This window comes from Polypterus senegalus, chromosome 16, assembly GCF_016835505.1.
Source record: "Polypterus senegalus isolate Bchr_013 chromosome 16, ASM1683550v1, whole genome shotgun sequence".
Lineage (NCBI taxonomy): Eukaryota > Metazoa > Chordata > Cladistia > Polypteriformes > Polypteridae > Polypterus > Polypterus senegalus.
This window is the reverse complement of record NC_053169.1, coordinates 80,567,389-80,591,506: the sequence shown is the minus strand read 5'-3', so window position 1 is coordinate 80,591,506 and position 24,118 is coordinate 80,567,389. Positions and strand designations below refer to the sequence as shown.

Below are 24,118 nucleotides of genomic sequence, written 5' to 3'. Positions count from 1 at the left end.
AAGGATATGCACATCTTGACACTGGATGGAAAAAAGTGACTAGTGAGAAAACCACTGACTCTATAAAAATTAATTTTGATTGTGTTGAGTGATCAGTTGTATGATGTGTTAATACTGTACATTACAATCAATGCACAAATTGTTCCATATGTCCTTGATTCAAGGGAAGTGCTATAACATATAACCCTTAGTTTACTAAATTGTGCCTATCGTCCTGTAAGATTTAAGCTCTGGCATTTATTTTAGGTTTCTCAGATTCAACTTGAACAAAACTGCACACAGTCTTTGTATTCAGTAATACCACTACTTTCATGACCTGGTTACTGAGCCAACCATGCATCTGCCCTACTAACTATTCATTTCTGAATTTGTCAAGGCTTGCTTCTACTTAAGAACATGAAACTCAGCATCACTTATTAGAGGGAATGTACTTTATGGTTTTGCTCAGAAAATCTCACTATATGTTAATGTGTCCTTCTCTTTTTTTTTGGAAACCCCTTTCTGATATCCCCTATATTTTTGAACTTATATGAAGCAGTCTCAGGACAAAAAATAAAATTGTTCCAAATTCTCCATTTTCTCACTTAACCACCTTTGTCAGGATTTCATCCTCCATTCCATTAACTAACCCCTTTAAATATTTAGGTATTAATCTTTAAAGTATGTTCAGGACACTGTCCTTTCTAACTACTTTTTAACAAGGTGTAGTGCTTCTGCTCTTAATGGTCCAATCTCCTGCTATCTTTCTGATTTTGGTTAGCTATCTTTAAAATGAACATTGCACTCCATATACATTTCTAACATTTTCTCTTCTACTCTCTCCTCCTGTTAACTACTGTTTTCAAACCAGAATGGTTCTTTCCCTTTTTCTATTAAATCATACAATATCCCATTATGGAGCACTCTACCCTAATTTGACCTATATCATCATTCTTTCACATTCTGACCATTATAAAACTAGATTATGACTCCCATGAATCATCTATTCTGGTTCTGGAAATTAATTTCAATTCTCCTGTTATTTATACTAAATTCCTTTTAACATTTGAAATTTAGGTCCCTACATAAGCGGAACCCTCCCAATTCCCTATTCTTTAAAACCTGGATTGGGTATTTGTTCTAAATTATAGTTCCAAGCCTAAAATAGAACTCACACAGTAAAGTTTTTTGAAATGAGGCTTACTCTTCATAGCTTCAACTGAAGTCAGTTGTCAGAATATGTGGAGCTTAATTATCTTCTCATTACCTCTGTTATTGCTTTCTTTCATTATATTTCTTCTCTTAAAAATATTTACACTCAATAATACAAACTAAGTAAAGTTTCCCACAAAACCACCCCTCTATCTTGAAAATATTCTTCCATCTTGAAATTCAGTTTTGTCAAAATATTATGGTGACAAAGGTCATTCTGTACTGTACTATGCCTCAGCGTGTTTGACAGCTGCTACATATTCATTCACATTGAAATTAGTCTATCCTATACCAAGGTAATCTAGAGAGGTTGCGATTTATAGCAGACTGCATTTCCTTCACTGCTAATTATAAACTTGGTATGTAAATAAAATCATATCCTTTGTGAATATTTGGGATGATTTTAGGAAAAGGCCCGGATTTTTTAAAAAAGACATGGTCTTCATCCTAACTGGAAGAGATCTTTTGTTTTATCTCAAAATATGGCAGCAGAAATGCTTGGCTGACTCATCAAAGCACAATCTAATCAGCAGCCTTGTGATCTTAAAGCACAGACTATTGTTTATCCCACCTGTTACTAAACTGTAGCTGCTACCCAGAATCCCTGTTGTGGGACACCTTATAAATTTAGTTTTGAAGCATAACCTAAATAACTTGATAACCAAAGGACAAAGATCACATACACCAAGAGTTAAAATCAGACCCTCCTGGGGTACCTGTATTATTAATTTAATTCAAATTAAAACAAAAATATAACACCAGTATGGAAACATCCCAGCAGTTTAAAATGTTGCTTACTAAACATTTGCTTTAGTGGAAATAATAAGTACACAATCTGATTTGTATCTTCTCACTAAAGCCTGTCTTAATATATCTGACACTATTCCCTTAGCTGAGGCCTCACCAAATTGTTACACATTCCTTCATAAATCAAGGCATATTTAAATTAAGACCATACCAGAAGCCAGTGATATGAAAAAAATGTTGCCTTTGTTTTTTTTTCTGTATAAAATTCCTACAGTCTCAAGCAGGAAGAACGAGGCAAGAGAGCAAAGTATTAGGGTCCCACATAGTGGTTCTTGATCATCATTGATTGTCTGAAAGTCCTCTAATGTTTCTATCTTCACTTTTTTTTTCAAAAAAGCTGGTTCTTGTGCTTGCAGCCCTTGTAACAATTAACAACTGTCATGACAACTTAAACTGACAATGCAGTTTGCGTTTTACAAAGTTGTCTCTTTCCCTGTACATGTGCACCAAATCCTGGACATTATTAAGTTCATTCTACACTCTCTAAAATACACCTTCAGATGACCATTACAGACTAAAACACTACTACAGAATAAAACATAAAAATATTAATTACTCTTTGAGTTTTATTGACAGCAATAGTTAACCGAACAACTGAAATATCTTAATTACACGAAATATTAGTAGGACTGGCTTTCTGAATAATAGACTAGGATACATAAGGTTACAGAATGAACACGGTTTCCAGATCTAATAACTATGAATCACATAATGTTACCTCTTGTACTATCTTAGCAAAATTAACCTTACAGAGCAATTTCCAATGCACTCTTTTATTTAATGGTAGCCTTTCAATTTGTATGTTATCTCATAAAATATAATCTTCATGAAAATATCAGTTTGGGCTTCACCCTAGACAGCGTTAAACAGCGACTTGAGTATTTATTTGAAACTCTTACATCAATAGACTTGAATATAAGCTTGACTGCATCTAGCCAAAAGTAAAGTGCTTGGTTGACATGGATTCTAGCTTCAGTTGTCATATTTTTACTCTTTCCAAACCCCATTTACTTTCACTTAAGAATATTTTAAAACTAGCTGAAGAACCTGGCATTGCTTGTGTATAATTATATAACGGGGTTGAGGTAAGAAGGCCAGTATTTAAAGGTTTTTTAACTATTGATCCATTTGCTATTGCTGGCTGAATTGCAAATGTCCTATCCGTCATCTGTAATACCTCTCTGAGAACTATTAATTGTATATCACTGGATTCCACAATTGCAGTATTTCTGTGCTGGGTTAGAACCATGAATGCTACTTTTTTGTATTTCCCAGTTTACTGTGATTTCAGGAATAGACATTAAATTCCATATTTATAAACAGGATGGTTTATTGAATAATAGAATCAGTGAAATATAAGCTGGGCAAAACTACCAGATGTTGTGTTGTTTCCTCTCATGAACTGAGAGGAATGGGCGACACTGGCCAAGAACAGGTGTGCCAAGCTTGTGGCATCATATTCAAAAAGACTTGAGGATGTAATTGCTGCCAAAGGTGCATCAACAAAGTATTGTGAAAAGGCTGTGAATACTTATGTACATGTGATTTCTCAGTTTTTTTATTTTTAATAAATTTGCAAAAACCTCAAGTAACTTTTTTAACGTTGTCATTATGGGGTGTTGTGCTGTAGAATTCTGAGGAAAAAAATGAATTTAATCCATTTTGGAATAAGGCTGTAACATAACAAAATGTGGAAAAAGTGATGCGCTGTGAATACTTTCCGGATGCACTGTATGTTATTTTTTCATTTTGCATTTTAATTAATTAGTAACTTATGATTAGCCATGGCTAAATCTCTTCCATTTTCATTGCAAAAATCTTATATTCAACTGAATTTTCCATTGTTTTCCTATATAGTAATCCACAGTGTGGCTGATCTAAGATAGTTGTAATCTGGACCAAAAAAAAAAATCCAATCGATATGTTTATTTTTGTATATTCTGCATTTCATTATGTTTCTCTCTTTATTTCAACATTATGTTTTGCGTTTATATTTCCTTTAGCCATACCACATTACACTGTAATCAATGTGGGATTCAAAGTGTAAATGTGCTTCATAAGAACAGACTAAATTGGATTAAACAAAAAATGTCCTTTGATTACTTGAGTTACCTTGAAAAATGTAAACAATCAAATTAATATTGAAGCCAATGGGCACACCCATGTTACATTTAGGCAAAAAGAAGAAAAGATCATTACAAGCAGCATCAAACTAGTATTTAGTTCTGAACATTGTGTACATCAGTCAGTGGTTTGTAAATCCTGCAGTAGTCATGCATCTGGAAGTCTGAAGGAAGTCTAATTCAAAAAAAAAAAAAAAAAATAACCATCATTTAGTGGAGATAATATCGGCAACCAGTGTAAGCCTCATAATTTAGTGGTGCTTCCAGTCAGCCAGTACAAAAAGTCATATCGCTATTTTTACATATGGGTTTTAACCACAAAGGGCAATTTTTGGAGGCATATGGGAAAAGGTCAAGGAGTTTACCAGATAATTTGAAGATGTGCCAGATGTGTCCATTAGTGTAGAGAGGATTAATAAGAAACATCTATGCTACTGCTGTTCACTTACTTGAACTGTACAAAGTACAAAATGGATTATATCAGTGCACATGATTTCATTGCTTAAAAGCAGAAGCTTTAGTAGTCCAGCGTCTTCCATTTCTTTAGGTGCAGAACAGTACTTAAATAAATCAACAAAATTAAAATATTAAGTTATCAAAAAGAAAACTGAAAATGTTAACAGCCATTAATCGCATAAATATTTTATAAAGATAATTCAAAGTGATAGTCTAAAATATTTACAAAATAGAATAATAGTGGGGTAAGATAAATTGCATAACTTTAGTTTTAGTCGACATGTGCAAGCAAGAACTAACATGATCTTTGTGAGACAACATGCAGCCGATTCCTTTCTAATGCATTTTTTGTCACATGCAAGGAGTGATCTGCTCACTAGACAGGTAGATTAAACACACTCTCCACACAGTAGACAGCAGGAAGAGCTTGAAGCCAAATTGCATTTTCAACAGAGTTTTGACACACACAACCTAAACACTCAATTTCTTTCCAAAGTTTGACTTATGCAAAGCAGGACATCACCTTCTTGGACTTTATTATAAGTACATTTGAATATGTGGTGTGTTCAGCAGGAAAACCTGCTAGGTGTTAAGCAGGAAGCATGATTAAGCTCAATTACGGTGTGAGGTACATTGGCCTGAAATAATTCAGATGCAGGGAAAGTACGGTAAATGCCAATAAATACAAAAACAGTGATCATGTTCAGGTTATTGGAAAATATTTCTCTGTCAACCTTATCCTAATCTTCCAGAAAAACAATATCCTAATTGTCAAGACATTCACAAGTAGTGAATAATTGGTTTAAAAAGCTTAATAATGTAAACCATCTGTCCTCAAGTTCAATCTTACAAGAACTGCAGGATTTCATCCCAACAAATTTCTGTTTTTAATTTGATTCCTGCTATGAATAAGCAAGCTGTTATTCCCTATTTCTATGCATTTTTTTATCCATAAATTACAAAATTCATAAATAAAAACTAATTATGCTACATTTTTATTAAATGAAGCAAGAGTGTGTGTGCATTAGATGGGAAATAATTACTTTTGTGATCATAATAATTACTTATGAATATTTTGAAATAACTACAGTTTGTTTTTTTTTTTTTTTGGGTCCAGTGACTCCTGACGAGAAAACACCCATCCATATATGATATAAAGTTCAACTCGCCTTCATGTATAGTTGTGCAAGACATCAAGGTTTCTGGAGCTCCCCCTAATTTCTGGCCCTCTAGTTTTTCTGGACCGTATTTTATGCAGGAAATAATCCCATTATTATAAAGTGGAAACAAATAGGTTTTTTTACCAAATGATAATAGTCTTGATATCTGATTCTTTACCGGTAGTCCTAATCCTCTAAAGCCATTCCCGGAAGGTAAAAATTGAAAAATTTCAAATACACGCATGCAGGGTATCCTTTTAGACTGTTTCAAGGTCAATAATTATGAAGATGATGCTATTCTTGAACCTATACTCAGAACCTAGCCCTCTATGGACCTCTATTAGAGGGTGAGAAACAACAAATTTCTATTACAAATGACCATTTAGACATTTATTTAAAGTCAAACAGACATTTTAATATGACACATCTACTCTTATTATGTACTTCTACCTCATGAAGAACCAGTGTTAATTTTGACAATACATTTTGATTTAGGTTTAGTCTTAGTCTTCTGACTAAACTATATTTTAGTTTTAGTCACTATTTAGTCATTTAATTATTGTTAGTTTTAGTCGATAAAAAGTAAATTTAATTTTAGTTCAGAAAAAGTAAATCTGTTTTAGTCAATTGAAAGTAAAAGTAAATTAGTCAGACAGTCAAAATTGGATATCTTATTTTACATATGAATAAGCACAGAATATACTGTACCTCTAAACCAGGGCTCATCAATTACAATTTTGGTTGGGCCAGATTTTTAAACCAAGAAATTTAGCTGGGCCAGACATTTTCAGCAGCCGGTAAGAAGCAGGTAATGACAAATATTTAAATCAACACAAATGAATGTATTTAAAAACATTGTTTCCCATTTACATTTGGTCACACCTGACACAGGAACAACAAAAATGTATAAAAAAAAAACAAAAAAAGGAATAACTGAACAGAATCTGAGGTAGTAGCAATACTTTTTTTCCACTTTTGAAATTAAAAAAATAAACATTTTGCTCACATCTGACCCAGGCACATCTGAAAATGCATAAAATCAAAAACCGTGCACAGCATTAGCAATAACATTTGTTTCCCTTTTGAAATATGAGATCCGAATCGTCCAATCATCAGTGGCATGTACTGAGAATTATTTTAACAAGTACGTCTCCAAGTCTGATGTCATTTTCTCCACAACTCTGCACTTAACGCGGGATATAAACCAGCCTTTTTGCAGCTCAGGGATATCTAAGAGGTAGCCGAACCAACACACATGTTAACGGCACATACGTTTAACAATAAAAAAAAAAAAAAATGTCCTTTTGCATCTGTTACAATATAATTTGTTTAAAGTTTCAATGATTTCATTCTCAACTGGCGAATGAAGTACAAATTATAAATCGCCAAATCCTATTTTTGGTTGCATTTAAGACGATTTTAGTTGCCGTCTATAGCCCTGGCAGGACCACAGGCTGGGCCACTCTGAGGATGCTTCTGGGCTGCATATGGCCCGCGGGCTGCCATTTGAATAGGCCTGCTCTAAACTAATATACTGACATGCACAATAATGAGCCAAACCACATGTTGTGATTATTGAACATAAAATGAAGAGTAGGTGTAGAAAGGATTTACTACAAACGATCTTGGTCAGATAATGGTATATCTGAAATCCTAAATACACTTTATGTCAGTATTAACAAATCGATCAGCTCATTTCCACAATGACTGAAAAGCCAAACAGCTACTTCTTTTAAAACTTGCCTTGATTTTTAATTGCTAAGACTGTTGTCATCATTGCTACTGCGCCCGTATGTGTAAGTGGATATATGCAAGGTGGTTTCACCCGCATCCCTGAACTGTATCCATCACTTACAAAATGGATGGATGCGTGGACAAATGTGTAGATGTGATCATATAATCAAGCAACAATCGCAAAGCTCCCATTACTTTATCAGGACTGTGTAGGACACTGTATTAAAAGCAATTAATCTCCGTGTCATTTCATCTGCTGTAACAAATGGCTTGACATTACAAGCTAAACAGTTACAACTCACATCTGTGGCTGGGCGCATGTGACTGCACTCTCAAAGCTACACAAATCCTTTTCTTAAATAACTCGTAAAGGGATAAAACTGGCAATAACAAAAGCTTGTGTTTTGACTTCTTCATTAATATGCATGTTTTCCCCAATTGCACACTGAAATTTTCATCAGGGTGGTAATTAAACTTGGTCCATATGTCTGACCACTTTTTTCACATTTCATATTAGCTGCATATAGCCAAGCGCAGCAGGATTCTGACTGACGTGATTATTTCCTTATGGCTCCCAAACTAATGCTAGCCAATTAGAAGCGTACATACAGGTTTTAAAAATTGAACCACTGCATTCAAGCTCGTTATTTGTTGGCGGACCACGTCATGTGTAATGAAAATGTGCAAAAAGCTTCATATCGCTCATTGTCTAGTTGCCTGTTTGTAATACTTCTGTCTTGTTTAGTTTTATCAAAGATTATTTTAAAAGCATTCGTGTCTTAGTTTTCATCATTAATGATGTATCTTTATTTAATTTTTGTTCCGTTTTCATCACAAAAAATTGTCAGTGGCAAGTATTTTTCGTTTTAATTTTTAATCAACAAAATGAACACCGCCAAGAACTGAACTTAAGCTCTGTGTTTTGCAAGTCCACCCAAAGAAAATAATCAATTCCATTATTTCTGCCAATACAGTATATGCAGTCCAAAAACAGACCTATAAACAGTATGTAATCCTGAAAAACACAATTTTAGCCATACATATTAGTTTAAATGAGGTCATTATTTCCAACAAAGTCCAAAGTAAAAGAGAAACAGATATCGCTTACCATGAGTCCTTTAACATTTAGTATGGTAAATCTAACTTGAGTTAGCCTGACTGAAGAAGGTTCCTGAGCATTATTATTAACTTAGTCTAAAGACGAGCACGAAGGCTGTATGGAAAAAAATGTCCTGATTCCTAAGAAATAAACTTTAAAGGACTGTAAATCCAAGGTAAATACACTTTCTCAATTAGTTATTTGTAGATTATATTATTTATTTGTGAATCCCATTTGCAGATAATACAAGAGTATCTTAAAATCCAATGTAGAATGAATAAAAGTGCTGGGAATAAATGGGAAATTTCACCAACCTCAGATAAAAGGAAATAATTAAAACACAAATTGCTAAAAAAAAAAAACAACCTTATTCACCTTATTTATGAAAAAGAGTTAAAGAATATTTAAAATTGTTCTAATGCCATTAATATTTCAGTTTTAACTATACCTCCTACCTACACAATAAAGAGAACAACAAGAATGCATTATAAACTCTTCTGAGACCTAAAGACAAGAGGAGGACAGGAGTAATCAAAAGGGAATGTTGGGGTGCAAAGCATTTCCTTAACCTGTATTATGATCTGACACTTACTGTATACAGGGTGAGTCAAAATTATGTTAACACTAATGGATTATTTTTATCTCGATCACACCTTTCCACATTGATGGGTAGGTCGTGGTGACCATTGCCATGGCCTACACGCTCCCCTGATTTGATACTCTGTGATTTCTGGTTATGGGGTCTGGTGAAGGAGTGGGTGTATAGCAGGAAAGTTTGTGATATCAATGACCTGAAGGACAGAATACGTACGTGGTTTCATCTATTCCCCGTAAAATGTGTGTCTGGTCTTTAAATGGTACTGCTGCTGGTTGGTTTTTGTGTGCTCAACATGAAGGCGAACAGGTTGGGACATTCCTGTACATCTTGCACATGAAGTATGTTTATTGAACAAATTGTTTCTGCCATTCAAAGGTTAACATAAATTTGACTCACCCATGTATTTAATTGCTAAACTTGTTCTAATCAGGAAAGAAAAAAAACAGCTAATAAAATGTGAAATAACTTTGGCAATAGTTTAGGAGCATTATATAATTCCATATTTATATAAACTAATCTGCTGATTGGGAAAAAAACATTTTTTGAAACAACATATACAAGCAGAATTTTTTTTAATATTGGAATTGTAAATGATTCAGACTGAAGGAAACACACTTAAAATAATAATGGGTTTGTGAAAATTAAAAAAAAACACACAAATATCGACAGGGGCATATACAAAGTTTTTATTCAACAAATGAAAAAATATCAGTGTTCACAGTATATAATAATTGCCAAAGTGAAAAGATAAATCGGTTTCAACAAATGTCACCACTGTTTTCTACACAAGTGAAAAATCCCAAACTGGCGTCACTCTGAGCCCAAAAAAATGCAACACGCTCTAAAACAACTGAAAATATACCGGATCATAACACCTTAATAGCAGTCACATTCCTGTTTCTAATATACCAATTCATAGCTTAAACCAAAGCTGAAATGAAAATTTAGGAAAAAAATGAGATAAACAAAAGGGAAGATTAAGAAAATAGATCTAAAAATACTGGTTTAATGAAGCGTAACTGCTTCTTCAGACAAACAAGCTAGTTTTATATAGAACGTAAAAATATTTCCTGAATGAAAAAATATAAACATATACAGTATATTCCAAATACTTCTACTGCTGCAAATGCACTGGCCATGGCCAGAAATTCTAAACTGTAATCTAATCTATGCAGTGACAAAATTATACAAATACCTAATCACTGTATTTTACTTCTGCACATTATTTTGCAAAGTACAAAAGATCTGAAAATACTGCAGTCGGAAACATTAATACTTCAAATCAAGATTATTTTCTAAACTTGCAATATCTTACATTTTAGTACCTTAAGAACCTACAAAGAAAAAATGTCAAAAAGTGATCAGCATTATACTTTTTCCAAAATTACAAGACCCAAATCTTGCTTATTCATAAGAGAAGCAACCAAATGTGGTCCTACCTTGGCTTTCCCATCTTGAGCTGACATATAACCAACACACATGCTCTCAGTTGTATGGCTCCACAAGAATTCCACTATTCAAAAAAATAAAAATAATATAAAACATAAAAAACACTTTCAATGTTTTGTACTGATAGTAGGATTTAAACCATGTGTACTTCATTTCAGCACACAAACAAAAACCACAACATGTAAATAAATCTTAACACTTGAAAATGTTGCCTTTATAAATTCATCAGAAACATGGACAGACTCACAAACCCTTGTGATTCCATGGAATCCCCATAGCCTTGTGTGGATTACAAAGTCTTATAAATAAAGAAATAGCCTTACATACCCAAAAGTGCCTGAATGTTCTGAGATGCCTCAGACTGTACGGCACACCTGCAGGTTCTAAGGACTATTACACCTCCAAGTACGCACTCTTCACTGGCTAAGAATGAAGAACCTATAAAAGAAACACTTTATCTGAGACTATAGCACTTGAATTATATATAAATACTTATTATACAAAATTGCGTACAACCTTGATTTTTTTTTGTATTAAAATTAAGGTCAAAATGATCCTCACAAAACACCTCCCAAACAAACAAAGATGTTTTATTGATCATCCATCAAATAACTAATGGAAACAAAAATACTGTTAACCAGAAAAATGCCACATTATTTTGTAAAGAAAGAAAGGTTAGTAAAAATAAGAAGAGCTACCATGATAAAAAGACGTCAATACCAAGCCCTAAAAACAGAATAGAGTTTTATTAATATTGAAAAACAAACACTACCAGAACTAAAACCCAAATATTAATAGACAAACATGAATCACTAAGAACATGTATTCTGTGTTAAAATATGACCTTTGGTCTCAGTTTAAACACCAAGACCAAAGGGACATCTACTATACAGGCAGGTAAATCACTCCCTACAGTTTTGAGAATCCATATGGTGTTGTCTCCTATGGCAATTATGCAGACTTTAATGGCAAAAGAGAATTTCGAAATAATTTCAAAATTGTCATATCCAGTTTTTCTTTTACAATTTGAAAATAGAATGTGTCAGACAGGATAACAGAGGACTCTATATTGATCTGGAGTAAATGTGCACTGTGATGGTCCCGGCCTTGTACTCAATGCTGTTTGGATAGTCTCCTGCTTCCCAAAAATTTGGCCCTGATTAAAGGAGTCTGATGTAGAAAGGCTGTAATCAAAAAATTTCAACACCCCATTTCTGATATGAGTAGGTAATTTGAAACAGGCAGAGCTGTTAGGTGACATTCCAGCATCCTGCTTCTTATTTCAAGTCTTTAAGATGTTGTTTCTTTCTGTTTCTTCTGAGCATAAAAGAAAATAATTTAAGACAACATAATAGATTTATGGTGGCAAAAAGCAGACATAAAAATAGCTTTAGATATGTAATCTAATCTAATGTGTACAGGAAATTGAAAAAAATTGTAATGCATTTTAAATCACTTCAAAGGGAAGGAAATTTAAATTATTTAATATTCAAGGAAAATGACTAAAAATAACATATCATGGGTATTGATACATGTGCCCTGATGAGTGCTTGATCGTACTTTTAAGGTGGTTTAACATTCCATTTTACCATGCAGATTTAACAAAGTGATATGACTACTATAGCAGTAATAGAGTAGTTACAGCTGTTTGATTCAAATAAAAAAAAAAAATGTTTGAATACATTTTATCCTGTGTAATTATGGCAATCATAACTGGCTGTTCAGTCTTCTGTTATACAGTATACCCTATGATGGTGCCTAGCACCACTCCCACTTTAAGCAAGTTATCCTTTCTGTCCTTGGAATGGTACATCAAAAGAAGAAAAATCATTACCAATGAAAGACTAAGCACTAAAGCTTAGTTGTGTTCCACCAAAATAATGTAAAGTAGCCTGTTCTGCACACAGCAGAATTGTTAGATGGGAGCTAGCTCTAGTCAAACAAACATTTATTTATCCATTTGAAATAAAGGTAGGCCCCAGATGTTGATTTTTCCATAATCTGCATAGACTACAGTTGTATATCTCTTTCTTCCATTGCAAGCTGAGCTTGCTTCCACTTTTACCATGCGTATAAGGTACTTTAAGAAACTAATTAGTGTTAACTATGGACTTGCGTGTATTTTTACAGAGGAATTAAAAATTGCTTTCTAAAGAGAGTTTCACTTGTTATGAGCTAACAGAGGAGTGAATGACAGGCACCTGTCAATATGTTACTGCTCATGTGGGTCTGCTGTTCAGTATTATGCCCAGTGGTCATGAGATTTCAAGGAAAAAAAGGACGTAGTCAAAACCCAAAGTAAGGGTCAGAAGCAGGAGAACAACTATAAAGTAACCAAAGCCAAGAATCACGGGACAAAATCGAAGTTAAGGGTGATTGATGCGAGTTCAAAAACCCTAAAAAATAAAACAAAGTAAATAGTTCTAAAGGTCTGAAGAGTTTTGGAATCTGCGTAGTATTCTCTTTGATAAACTTTTATCCCATTACATCTTGTTTGACAAAGCCACAACCTCTGAGGACATGCCCACTCCAGGATGGTCCTGGCAAAAGGAATCAAAAATCATACCATTGGAAGGAACCAAAATGGAGGCAACAAAATTATCCTAATCAAAAATCAAGATCAAAAACTAGATTGAATTTACCAGGAAAAACTGAAACCAACGGATTCCTTAAGGTAAAAAAAACCTCCAATAGAGGAAAAAGTTTAAATAGAGAAGAGAACTTGTGGGTGAGATGGAAATAATGCTCAGAATAGGTGACCCAGGCATTCAGAAACTTGCAGCTTCATAAAAGAATTTATGAATGGAGTTGTCTCATTTAAAATTAAAAGTCACCAGACAACATTTTTAGCACAATAACAGAAATCTACTTCATGATATAACATTCTCAGTGTTGCCTATTGTAATTTAAGTCTGAAAGGGACCAGAGCCAACAATGACAGCATCAGCTGGATGCCAGGAAACATATGTGGACAAGGCACCATTCCAATCAAAAAGTTCACTCACGTAAGCACCACCACTCACACTTGCAATTGGGAAATAACCAATTAACCTAAAATGCATGTCTTTGGGAATGTGGGAGAAAATCTAGAGTACTCGGAAAACCCATGTGGATACGCGGAGCAACATACAAAACTCCACATCCTGCATCAGTTAGACAGTAGCCCTGGCCAATGTAACATTAATATCACCCTTCCAGAATGCTGGTGCTCATGAAAACACCATCGCAATATGAGAGCTTCTTGTTGAAATAACTTCATTTTTTAATCAATGTCAATAATCATAATTCCAAATACAGTCTAAGCATATACTCAGTTCACAGTACTCACCTCACCCATCAGCTCTAATTTAATTTATAAATGAAGATTCACTGCCTTTTTTGTTTATAGACTGACTACATCACAAGGTACTGTTGCAAGAGACGTGTACTTCTAGTGTAGTGAAGTTCTTAATTGCCTTTGCTATTTTTATTTCATCCTTCATTTAGCTGTCTGGCCTCTCCTTCAGACACTCCTTGTGGTTCTTTCCATGATCTATAATATCTGGTAGTGATAATTATGCCAAAGGCTCTAGGTACTGCTCAGACCCTAAAATATAAACTCTTTTCTCTTACATTTGCTTCCCTGCGTAACTGTTATAAAAAATATGTTGTTTAAGAAACACAGGAAACGTAGCCTGTGGTAGTAACCACAAAAGCATGCTGCCAGCAAAGTCAGTCAAATACTTCAGTAATAGCATAAATTAGTTTGTATAAAAAATATGTGCTATGTACTTGACCATACTTTACAAATGACAAGTTTACATTTTGGATGAACAGACAATTAAACTAATGCTGACATGTAACATTTTCTTTAATTTTGTTAATCAGCTCACACAAATTGTCCACATGATAAATGCCATTAGGTGGAAAAACTGATTTTGCAGCTTAGTTTTGATTTAATTTGAAGATACACTTTATTTTAGCTTTAATAACATTTTAGTCATAATAACTTGTTTTGTTTGCATCAAAACAATAACAACTAAAATAAAAAATGTTTTCCCAAAAACAGTCCTCTTTGAATGACATTTTATTTATTTCTTTATATTTCTGTCAATTTATTCTTTACTTATAAATAACAGTTTGAACTTCACTTTACTACAATGTTTGGTTGATTGGCAATCTGAACTTTGCTTTTATGAGATGAATTATCTGCATGAGTGTGCCTTGTGAAATACTGACTCCACATTTAGGGTTGATTCCTGCCTTGTGCCTTTTTGCTATAAGACACACTTTAGCTCAATCTTGAACACTGTAATGGAAAAAAGGGTTTGGAGAATGGACGGACAGATGGATGGATGAAAATAACACTTGTTTGTTTTGCTAGTATTTAAAAATCTAGAAAAGCTATCAATCTAGTTCCGAGTACTGGTACTACCACTGCACTAGCAGAAGGGCAATTAAATTTGTTTAAAACACTTACATAAATGACAGAAAAAATCCATCCATTTTCAAGCACTGCAGTGAAACTGAGAAATTATCCCAGCACACGGTCTAAAATATTAGTTTATAAGAAATTGTCTCTAGACCATCATATGCAGTGTTACATTCATTGTGGTCTCAACTCTAGTATACATATTGAGAAGAATTGTAGAATTTAGGTAGAATTTATTAAGAAATGCTATATGTTAAATTTCTGCAGTGGGCTGGCACCCTGCCCGGGGTTTGTTTCCTGCCTTGCACCCTGTGTTGGCTGGGACTGGCTCCAGCAGACCCCCGTGACCCTGTAGTTAGGATATAGATAATTACATTGTAATTATCAATTCTTCTATAATTAAGGTTTTACTTAGTAACTATCTCTTACCCAGAGGTGGGTAGAGTAGCCAAAAATTGTACTCAAGTAAGAGCAGCGTTACTTCAAAGTAATATTACTCAAGTAGAAGTAAAAAGTAGTCATCCAAAAAACTACTCAAGTAAGAGTAAAAAAAGTATTGGGTGAAAAGACTACTCAATTACTGAGTAATTGTTTGATCATAATAAATGATTTATTTTTTAGAAATGTTGTAATAAGACAGACAAAAATATAAAATAATGTGCAAATTCTTCTATTTCCAAAAAATAAAATAAAAAAATGAGTAAAAATAAATAACATGTTTACAAAATAAAGATGCACAAATAACACAAAGTTCCAAATTTCAGTTTTTCAGAACAAAACTTTTGAAGCCAATACCTACAGTAGGTAACGTATGTTTGAACAGTGCAAACTACTTACAGTGACGACAAGATATACTTTATATTTACAAATAGCACAGCTGATAGAAAATAACATTAGAACAAGGCAGCTTGTGAACGAACAAGAAGTCTCACTTTACCATGACTGTCTGTGCATGTTTGGTTAAAACGTGCTTGTTCTTCACTCAGTGAAGAAATGGTTAAGCTTCAGCTGAAGTTGGCTCTCATTTTTCATGTACAGTGGAACCTTGGATTGCGAGTAACTTGGTTTGCGAGTGTTTTGCAAAATTTTTAATAAATTTTGACTTGATAAATGAGCGAGGTCTTGCAATACAAGTAGTTCATATACGCATTGTCTGCCAAGTGTCACGTGATCACAAATGAGCTGATGGTTCTTCTCTCTCTCTCACTGCGGGATTGTGGGCAATCGTCAGTCACCGTGCCTCACTCGTATAGTCAAAATCCATACGAGTGTATACTGTTTACTACAGCATTGTGACCATGTGTGTGTGCTGAAGCTGAACACAAAGCTGAGTCTCAATACTTCAGTGACACCATCTTTATTCAGCTTGAAACAGAAACAGCGTGGTTATTTATTGTAGCCGGATCTGCCACTCTCCTATGCACAGACACAGCAGTCAGGCAGGGTCATGCCCAGGTTAGTGGCCAAGTAATACTGTGCCCTGTGCATTTATAATGTTCCTTGTATCGCCCATACACGGCAGGTGCTCATAGCATGACTACGATATTTTCGGATTTGCTTTTACGGCAAACTGCTATAGCGCTGCGTGCCTGTGGCCACTTCCAGGATGCTCTTCCGCGTCTCGTCCTGTTGGGTGAAATCCCACAAGAGTTTATAAACACACTCACCCCAGTCATGATTCTTTTCAAAGGTAAAGTGCAGGTTAATTTGTTTTATGTATTTTTATTTTATATTTTGTATTAATCATTTTTATATGAAAAGTTTTTGTTGTGGAACGAATCATCTGAGTTTCCATTATTTCATACGGGGAAATTCGCTTTGATATATAAGTACTTTGGATTGCGAGCACATTTCTGGAACGAATTATGCTCGCAAACCAAGGTTCCACTTGTATTATTTCATTCCCTGTCCACTGTCTGTGAGGAGTTTGTGCCATTATGCTGCCACAGTTTGTGTGTGGTCATGTGACTGCATGTGACATCTGATGAAATGGAGTCTTGTGATTATTGTTGCTATGTCTGATTGGTGAAACAGAGTCTTGTGATTATTATTGCTACATTTGATTGGTGAAACAGACATGCAGTAGATCCACTGGCGGCTTCTCTCTGGCAAAAATACAGTATTAGAGTACCTAATGGAAAAAAAGTAATGATTCGAGTGTTGCCCAATGTAGCGGAGTAAGAGTAGCGTTTCTTCTTCACAAATGTACTCAAGTAAAAGTAAAAAGTATGGTGCAGAAAAACTACAATTTTTTTTAAAAAGTTACTCAAGTAAATGTAACGGAGTAAATGTAACTCGTTACTACCTACCTCTGCTCTTACCTGTGTTTAAACCCTAGAGCCCCTTCTGCTGTACTTTCTAAATATATTGTCTGAACACCTACCTCTGATTACTTAAACCAATAAAGCTACCTTCTTCAATGTACATTTGTACACCAACGTATTTTGCAATTCAAGCACTTTGCCAGGAAAAAAACACAGTTAATTTTCTAAATACAACAGAACCAAGTCAAGCCAAGAGGAAAACACCACTTGTCTCTGCTCAGTATACTGTTTAAAAAAAAAAAGTTTCAGCTGAAGGGAAAAAAAAATCAGCCCAAACTTCATCAGACAAAAAATTAAATAAGCCTAAAATTAGCCACTTAAAAGGACCATTTCATATTCCTATATGTTTGAACAAAAAAGGGAAGCAATTTCTTAGAAACCACAAGCAACATCTGCTAAATGTTACTGCACAGCCAGCTTTCTAAGCAACCAACTCATTGTTCACTATGTTGAACCCCTTTTCATTTAGACAATAAAACAAATGCATGTGGGAAATTATGCATTTAAAGGAATCACATTTTCCTAAACAAAGCAACAAAGTTTGCACAAAAATCAGCATGAAGGGTATGATGACTACTGTTCAAATTCAATGGATTAATTTCAAAGTACTATACTGGCAAACTGACAGTTTGATTAGTTATTAAAATCTCTCATATTTATAACATTTAAATATAGTATACATGCTGTACTTTAGCATTGGCACACCTTCCCACATTTTAAATCTGCCAGTATCAAAGAGCTATCTCTAATTTAACACATCAGTCTAAGAAACAGAAGGTAACAGAAGAATTGCACAAACTCACACAGTACAAAATAAAAGCCATCCAACAATAGTAACAAGCATAAATAAAGAGGTGTTAAAGAGTGCTGTTGGTATGCCTTCACACAGACTCACCTTCTTCTCTCACAATCAACTTCAAAATAAAGGAAAAGTTTAGTTAGCAAGACAATAAGCTTTGTGCTGGCAAAGCTTAAACAAAACAATTAAATATAATTTTAAATAAACAAATGTAACAAAGAAAAAACTAATAAAAAGTAATATTAGACATTTTACCTCTTTAGTACGTATGTGCAGCATCTATCCCATTATTAAATCTGTGGCAGGCAGATTTATATTGGGATGATAGACAGAGAGAGAGAGCAGTTAGGAGCAGGCGCTGATACAGCGCATTGACGCACCCACCACATGACAAACCAACTCAGGACCCCAGGTTAGGACCCAAGTGCAGCCATGCAATGGGCGACAACACCTCAGCACCACACTAGTTCAGATGGAATGGAACCAGTGAGAGGTTTTTTATGGTGACTGGAGTGCCAATTCTGCCACAAACCTTCAGGTTTTTCCCTGCAGGTTGGAGGACCTACATGCAGGGCTAGATGCAGATTAACGTCATACCCAGGACGGAGAAATTGCAGTTTAAGGGCCTTGCTCAAGAGCCCAGTGAAGTAGAGTTACTTTTGGCATTTAGGGGAATCAAATCAGCAACCTTCCAATTGCCAGCTCAGATCCCTATCCTAAGAGCAACCACTCTGTCCATGGGATGACAGATTAACTGAAAATAATACGAAATAACAATATGAAAATATAAACTACCAGTAACAGCTCACTGCACAATAACATTCAGTGAATACACTTAACTTGAGCATTCATAGTTTCCATTCTCTTTTTCTGCACGTTTAGCATTTGTTTGCTGCTTCCTTAGCAGCTCTTCTTTTTTTCACTGTAACGGAACACTTCTTTTCTTCTTTTGTCAGCATCTTTTTGCATTAAAACCAACCAAGTCAGTGTTTGTGTTGCAATTGTTTAGTTCGTTTTCTTTCATTTTTCACTTAAGCTGGCACTTAAGTCTTCAATCTGCCTCAAGAATAATTTAAGATATGAAGAGGTAGAGGAAGCGACAGTGTAGGTGGTAGGGAATGAGAACAGCGCCCATACGCATGCGCCGCATGGCCAATGTTGAGAGTTGATTCTACTATAAAATAAAATAAAAATAAAAGGAGGAATAACCTTGGAGGAGACTCATCACCCCGAAAGCGGATAGTAGACATCACGTAGTATATGTGTACCGAATTTCAGGTCAATAGGTCAAACGTTTTACAAGCTACAGGTGATTTAAAATCCTGGACAGACAGACAAACAAACAGCCACGGTAGCATATTATATATAAACATATTATTTAAGCCGAAGAGCAGAGGGCACTTTTTTACCTTTGGCTTTTGTTGTGAACTATATTAATATTCCAAAATCAGAACTTCCTGAATCTCGCTTTGCTTTAAATTTAGCAGTTCTATTACAAAAAGAAACATATACAGTGGTGTGAAAAACTATTTGCCCCCTTCCTGATTTCTTATTCTTTTGCATGTTTGTCACACAAAATGTTTCTGATCATCAAACAAATTTAATCATTAATCAAATATAACACAAGTAAACATAAAATGCAGTTTTTAAATGATGGTTTTTATTATTTAGGGAGAAAAAAAATCCAAACCTACATGGCCCTGTGTGAAAAAGTAATTGCCCCCTGAACCTAATAACTGGTTGGGCCACCCTTAGCAGCAATAACTGCAATCAAGCGTTTGCGATAACTTGCAATGAGCCCACTCATCTTTGCAGAATTGTTTTCTAGCATGAACCGCCTTTTTAAGGTCATGCCATAGCATCTCAATTGGATTCAGGTCAGGACTTTGACTAGGCCACTCCAAAGTCTTCATTTTGTTTTTCATCAGCCATTCAGAGGTGGATTTGCTGGTGTGTTTTGGGTCATTGTCCTGTTGCAGCACCCAAGATCACTTCAGCTTGAGTTGACAAACAGATGGCCGGACATTCTCCTTCAGGATTTTTGGTAGACAGTAGAATTCATGGTTCCATCTATCACAGCAAGCCTTCCAGGTCCTGAAGCAGCAAAACAACCCCAGACCATCACACTACCACCACCATATTTTACTGTTGGTATGATGTTTTTTTTCTGAAATGCTGTGTTCCTTTTACGCCTGATGTAACGGGACATTTGCATTTCAAAAATTTCAACTTTTGTCTCATCAGTCCACAAGGTATTTTCCCAAAAGTCTTGGCAATCATTGAGATGTTTCTTAGCAAAGTTGAGACGAGCCCTAATGTTCTTTTTGCTTAACAGTGGTTTGCGTCTTGGAAATCTGCCATGCAGGCCGTTTTTGCCCAGTCTCTTTCTTATGGTGGAGTCGTGAACACTGACCTTAATTGAGGCAAGTGAGGCCTGCAGTTCTTTACACATTGTCCTGGGGTCTTTTGTGACCTCTCGGATGAGTCGTCTCTGCACTCTTGAGGTAATGTTGGTCGGCCAGCCACTCCTGGGAAGGTTCACCACTGTTCCATTGTTTTGCCATTTGTGGATAATGGCTCTCACTGTGGTTCGCTGGAGTCCCAAAGCTTTAGAAATGGCTTTATAACCTTTACCAGGCTAAATACTTCTTTTCTCATTTGTTCCTGAATTTCTTTGGATCTTGGCATGATGTCTAGCTTTTGAGGTGCTTTTGGTCTACTTCTCTGTGTCAGGCAGCTCCTATTTAAGTGATTTCTTGATTGAAACAGGTGTGGCAGTAATCAGGCTTGGGGGTGGCTACGGAAATTGAACTCGGGTGTGATACACCACAGTTAGGTTATTTTTTAACAAGGGGCAATTACTTTTTCACACAGGGCCATGTAGGTTTGGATTTTTTCTCCTAAATAATAAAAACCATCATTTAAAAACTGTATTTTGTGTTTACTTGTGTTATATTTGACTAATGGTTAAATGTGTTTGATGATCAGAAACATTTTGTGTGACAAACATGCAAAAGAATAAGAAATCAGGAAGGGGGCAAATAGTTTTTCACACCACTGTATGCCTAGTTTTACTTTATCTGATATGAAGTTGATTGGTCAGGAATCCTGGATTGAGTGAGGTGGTCACTTGTCAGACGCAAAACTATCTGGTTTTACTGGTTGCCCCAGAACTCAGCACAACAGTAAGTATCTGCTGCTTCAAGACTACTTCTGGGCAACCTACTCTTCTACTCTAACAACAAGTATAAGGCCTTACGTCTACATGGGAAAGGTGCTATATAAATAAAATGCAGTATTAGTAGTAGTAGTATTAAATATGTACTACTAGGTATGTTAGGTTTATGCCTAGTCTGATTCCCAAAAATTAGTAACTCTTACCTGAACCACTAACCTAAATCCACATGGCCCAGATGACCAAAGGTTACAACAAATTATTGATTGTACAATTCCTACAGTAAGTAAAATAAGGAGGTTACCTTGAAATCAAGAGAAAGACAGGTTTAATGTAATAATTATTTTATGCCACACACAATGTTCACATTCTTCTCTGTCTACAAGCATCTTCTTCCAATTTGGACATATTTTCTGAATTTTTGTCAAGCTCTAATTCAGTTGTTTGTATTTGTGGTGTACAAAAGAAGCATGTTTCAAGTGAAAAGGCAACTTAATATATCCATCTGCTATTAGTTTGCTAGTCACCTGCAGCCTAAACAGATACACATGCTTGGTGGCAGACATTACCTCTCTGGCTTATAGCCGAAGCCCTGAAGTGGATTTAGTATAATATAAAATCTCTCAAATCAACAGCTATAAAAATATCAGAGTTGCTTGTTTTTGGTTAACATCCCACATTTAATCGATATCAGTAAATACGTCTTACACAGTGTTGCCCAAACAAACTGAATTACAGACTGGCTATCACAACTGACTCACCCACTGCGCACACTGTAAAAAGCAGGTATTGGGAAAGGTGTTCTTCTAGACTAGGCCCATAGTACTAGGGTATTGTACCGTGTTAGCCATTATGAGTGTAGTGACAAGTCAAGTAAAATGACACCTTTTATCGGCTAACTAAAAAAAGATTACAATATGCAAGCTTTCAAGGGCAACTCATTCCCCTTCTTCAGGCAAGATGTATTATCACTCATCATGAAAGACACTAAAACTAAGCTTGATGTTTCATTGTGTTTCAAGATTCAAACACCTGCCTATACTGAACTATAAAGTTAACTGAACATAGATGGTTAACATGATCACCAGCATCTACTAAAGGCTGAATGTAGCCTATCCTTTCCACAACTGATTATTGTAACTATTTCTCTTTATCATTTATCCCAATTTGAGCAGCTTGTCAATTTGATTTGTGCCACAGTCACCCAAATAACACAGATCAAACAAATGTAATGTGCTGCAATTAAAGGTAAAGAAAAAAAACACAAAAATGTGCCTGTAGGAAAATCAAGATATATTTCTAAAATTGCTATAACTCTAAATAATGAATATTTACAGAATAGCAGAACTGTGAATGAGACTAAACATACACGCGTGTAATATTTAATAAATATTGCCAACCTCTATTTTTCTCAAACCTTTTGGTGCTACTTTATTCTTGCACACAGCCCTCAAGTAAAGATTGATTTAAATTCCCAACCTGAAACCAAAATCCAAAACAACAGGCATTTACTTTTACTAAACACTTAATAGCCTTTTATAAACTGACATTTACTAAGTAACGTAATGTACAATTGCAATAGATATGCACTAAGAATGACTACCAAGACACAACTTTAATATGTTCAAAATAAAGCTGAATTTGAAGCATAGTACTGTATATTTAACTATTTTTGTCATGCTTTGTACGTCGTCTTTGGGTACTGAAAGGTGCGTCATAAATGTATTATTATTATTATGTTTTAATTTCAGTTTAGTTTTCATTATCTAGTAAGCTTTAAGTTGTGTTATTATTTTGGTTAACAAAATGCTTTTTTGTCATTTTAATTGCATTTTTAATTAACAACAACGACTTTGATTCATACTGACACATACTGGGACAGATTAGTGTGTCCAGTTTCCTTAACTTGCACACCCTTCAGATGAAAGGAAAACTGTAAATACCAAAAGTAAAATCCACACAGATATGGGGAGAAAGCACAGACTACACTCAGACTGTGATCAGGCAAAAATGCAGCCTTCTGAAGCTGTGACATTGCAGTACTAACCATTGTACCATTAGGGTTCTATTTAACAACAATTTAAATTTAAATCAATCAAAACCATCTGAGGACAATAAGGTGTAAAACAAGACGCTACACCTTTCCAGTACCAGGATTCTTACTGTGTTCAATGCATCAAAACTTGCAAACTATTGACTTTTAATAAGCTACATTGGCATATACGAGTTCATCTGTTTGACACATCCTTTCATTATTAAACAAAAAATAAAAATAAACGTTTAAAGTAACACAACATGCATCTTCACTTGTTACAAATAAAACTAACAGCACGCTAAAAAAAAATGAACTCCTTTAAATTAAGTTTAAGTGTGTTTTAAACTTAAGCTTAAGTGTGTTTTATTAAACTTAAAATAGCAGTTAGAGACAGACAGCAAATATATTTAGCTAAAATGTATTCAACTGAATACAAGTCCTACAATGTAGCCTTGTTTATCCATATGTAATAAGCAAATACATTTCAAATAAGCAATTAAATATTTTCAAATGTAATTCCCAAATTTAACAGTCTTTTAACCAGGCCTGCATGGAGGCCACGAGCACTTTCACACATAGCAAACTGGCCTTTAGCCTCATGTCAATGAAACATAAATGGTCACTAATTCTAATACAAGGATTGTGCCAAGAATGCATAAATTAAAAAAATACAACTTCTAAAAGAGAATACACAGAGTTATGTCAACCTCAAATGCCTGTGGTTCAACCATCTTAATCACACTATCCTAAAATTACA

The 24,118-nt window shown here is 34.8% G+C and overlaps 1 protein-coding gene across 5 annotated transcripts in view; it reads right to left on the bottom strand.

Annotated features, from left to right (window-relative positions):
* tasp1 (taspase, threonine aspartase, 1) overlaps window positions 1-24,118 on the bottom strand; it is a 158,997-nt gene that overhangs the window by 37,977 nt on the left and 96,902 nt on the right. For all 5 annotated transcript variants that reach the window (XR_005630844.1, XR_005630845.1, XR_005630846.1 and 2 more), the window contains exons 12-13: window positions 10,945-11,055; window positions 10,608-10,681 (exon numbers count right to left, since the gene is read on the bottom strand). Coding sequence is in view for 2 of the 5 variants with exons in the window: in XM_039738087.1 (XP_039594021.1) it covers window positions 10,608-10,681; window positions 10,945-11,055 (185 nt within the window). In the remaining 3 variants the exon portion in view is untranslated. The remainder of the gene's footprint in view (window positions 1-10,607; window positions 10,682-10,944; window positions 11,056-24,118) is intronic.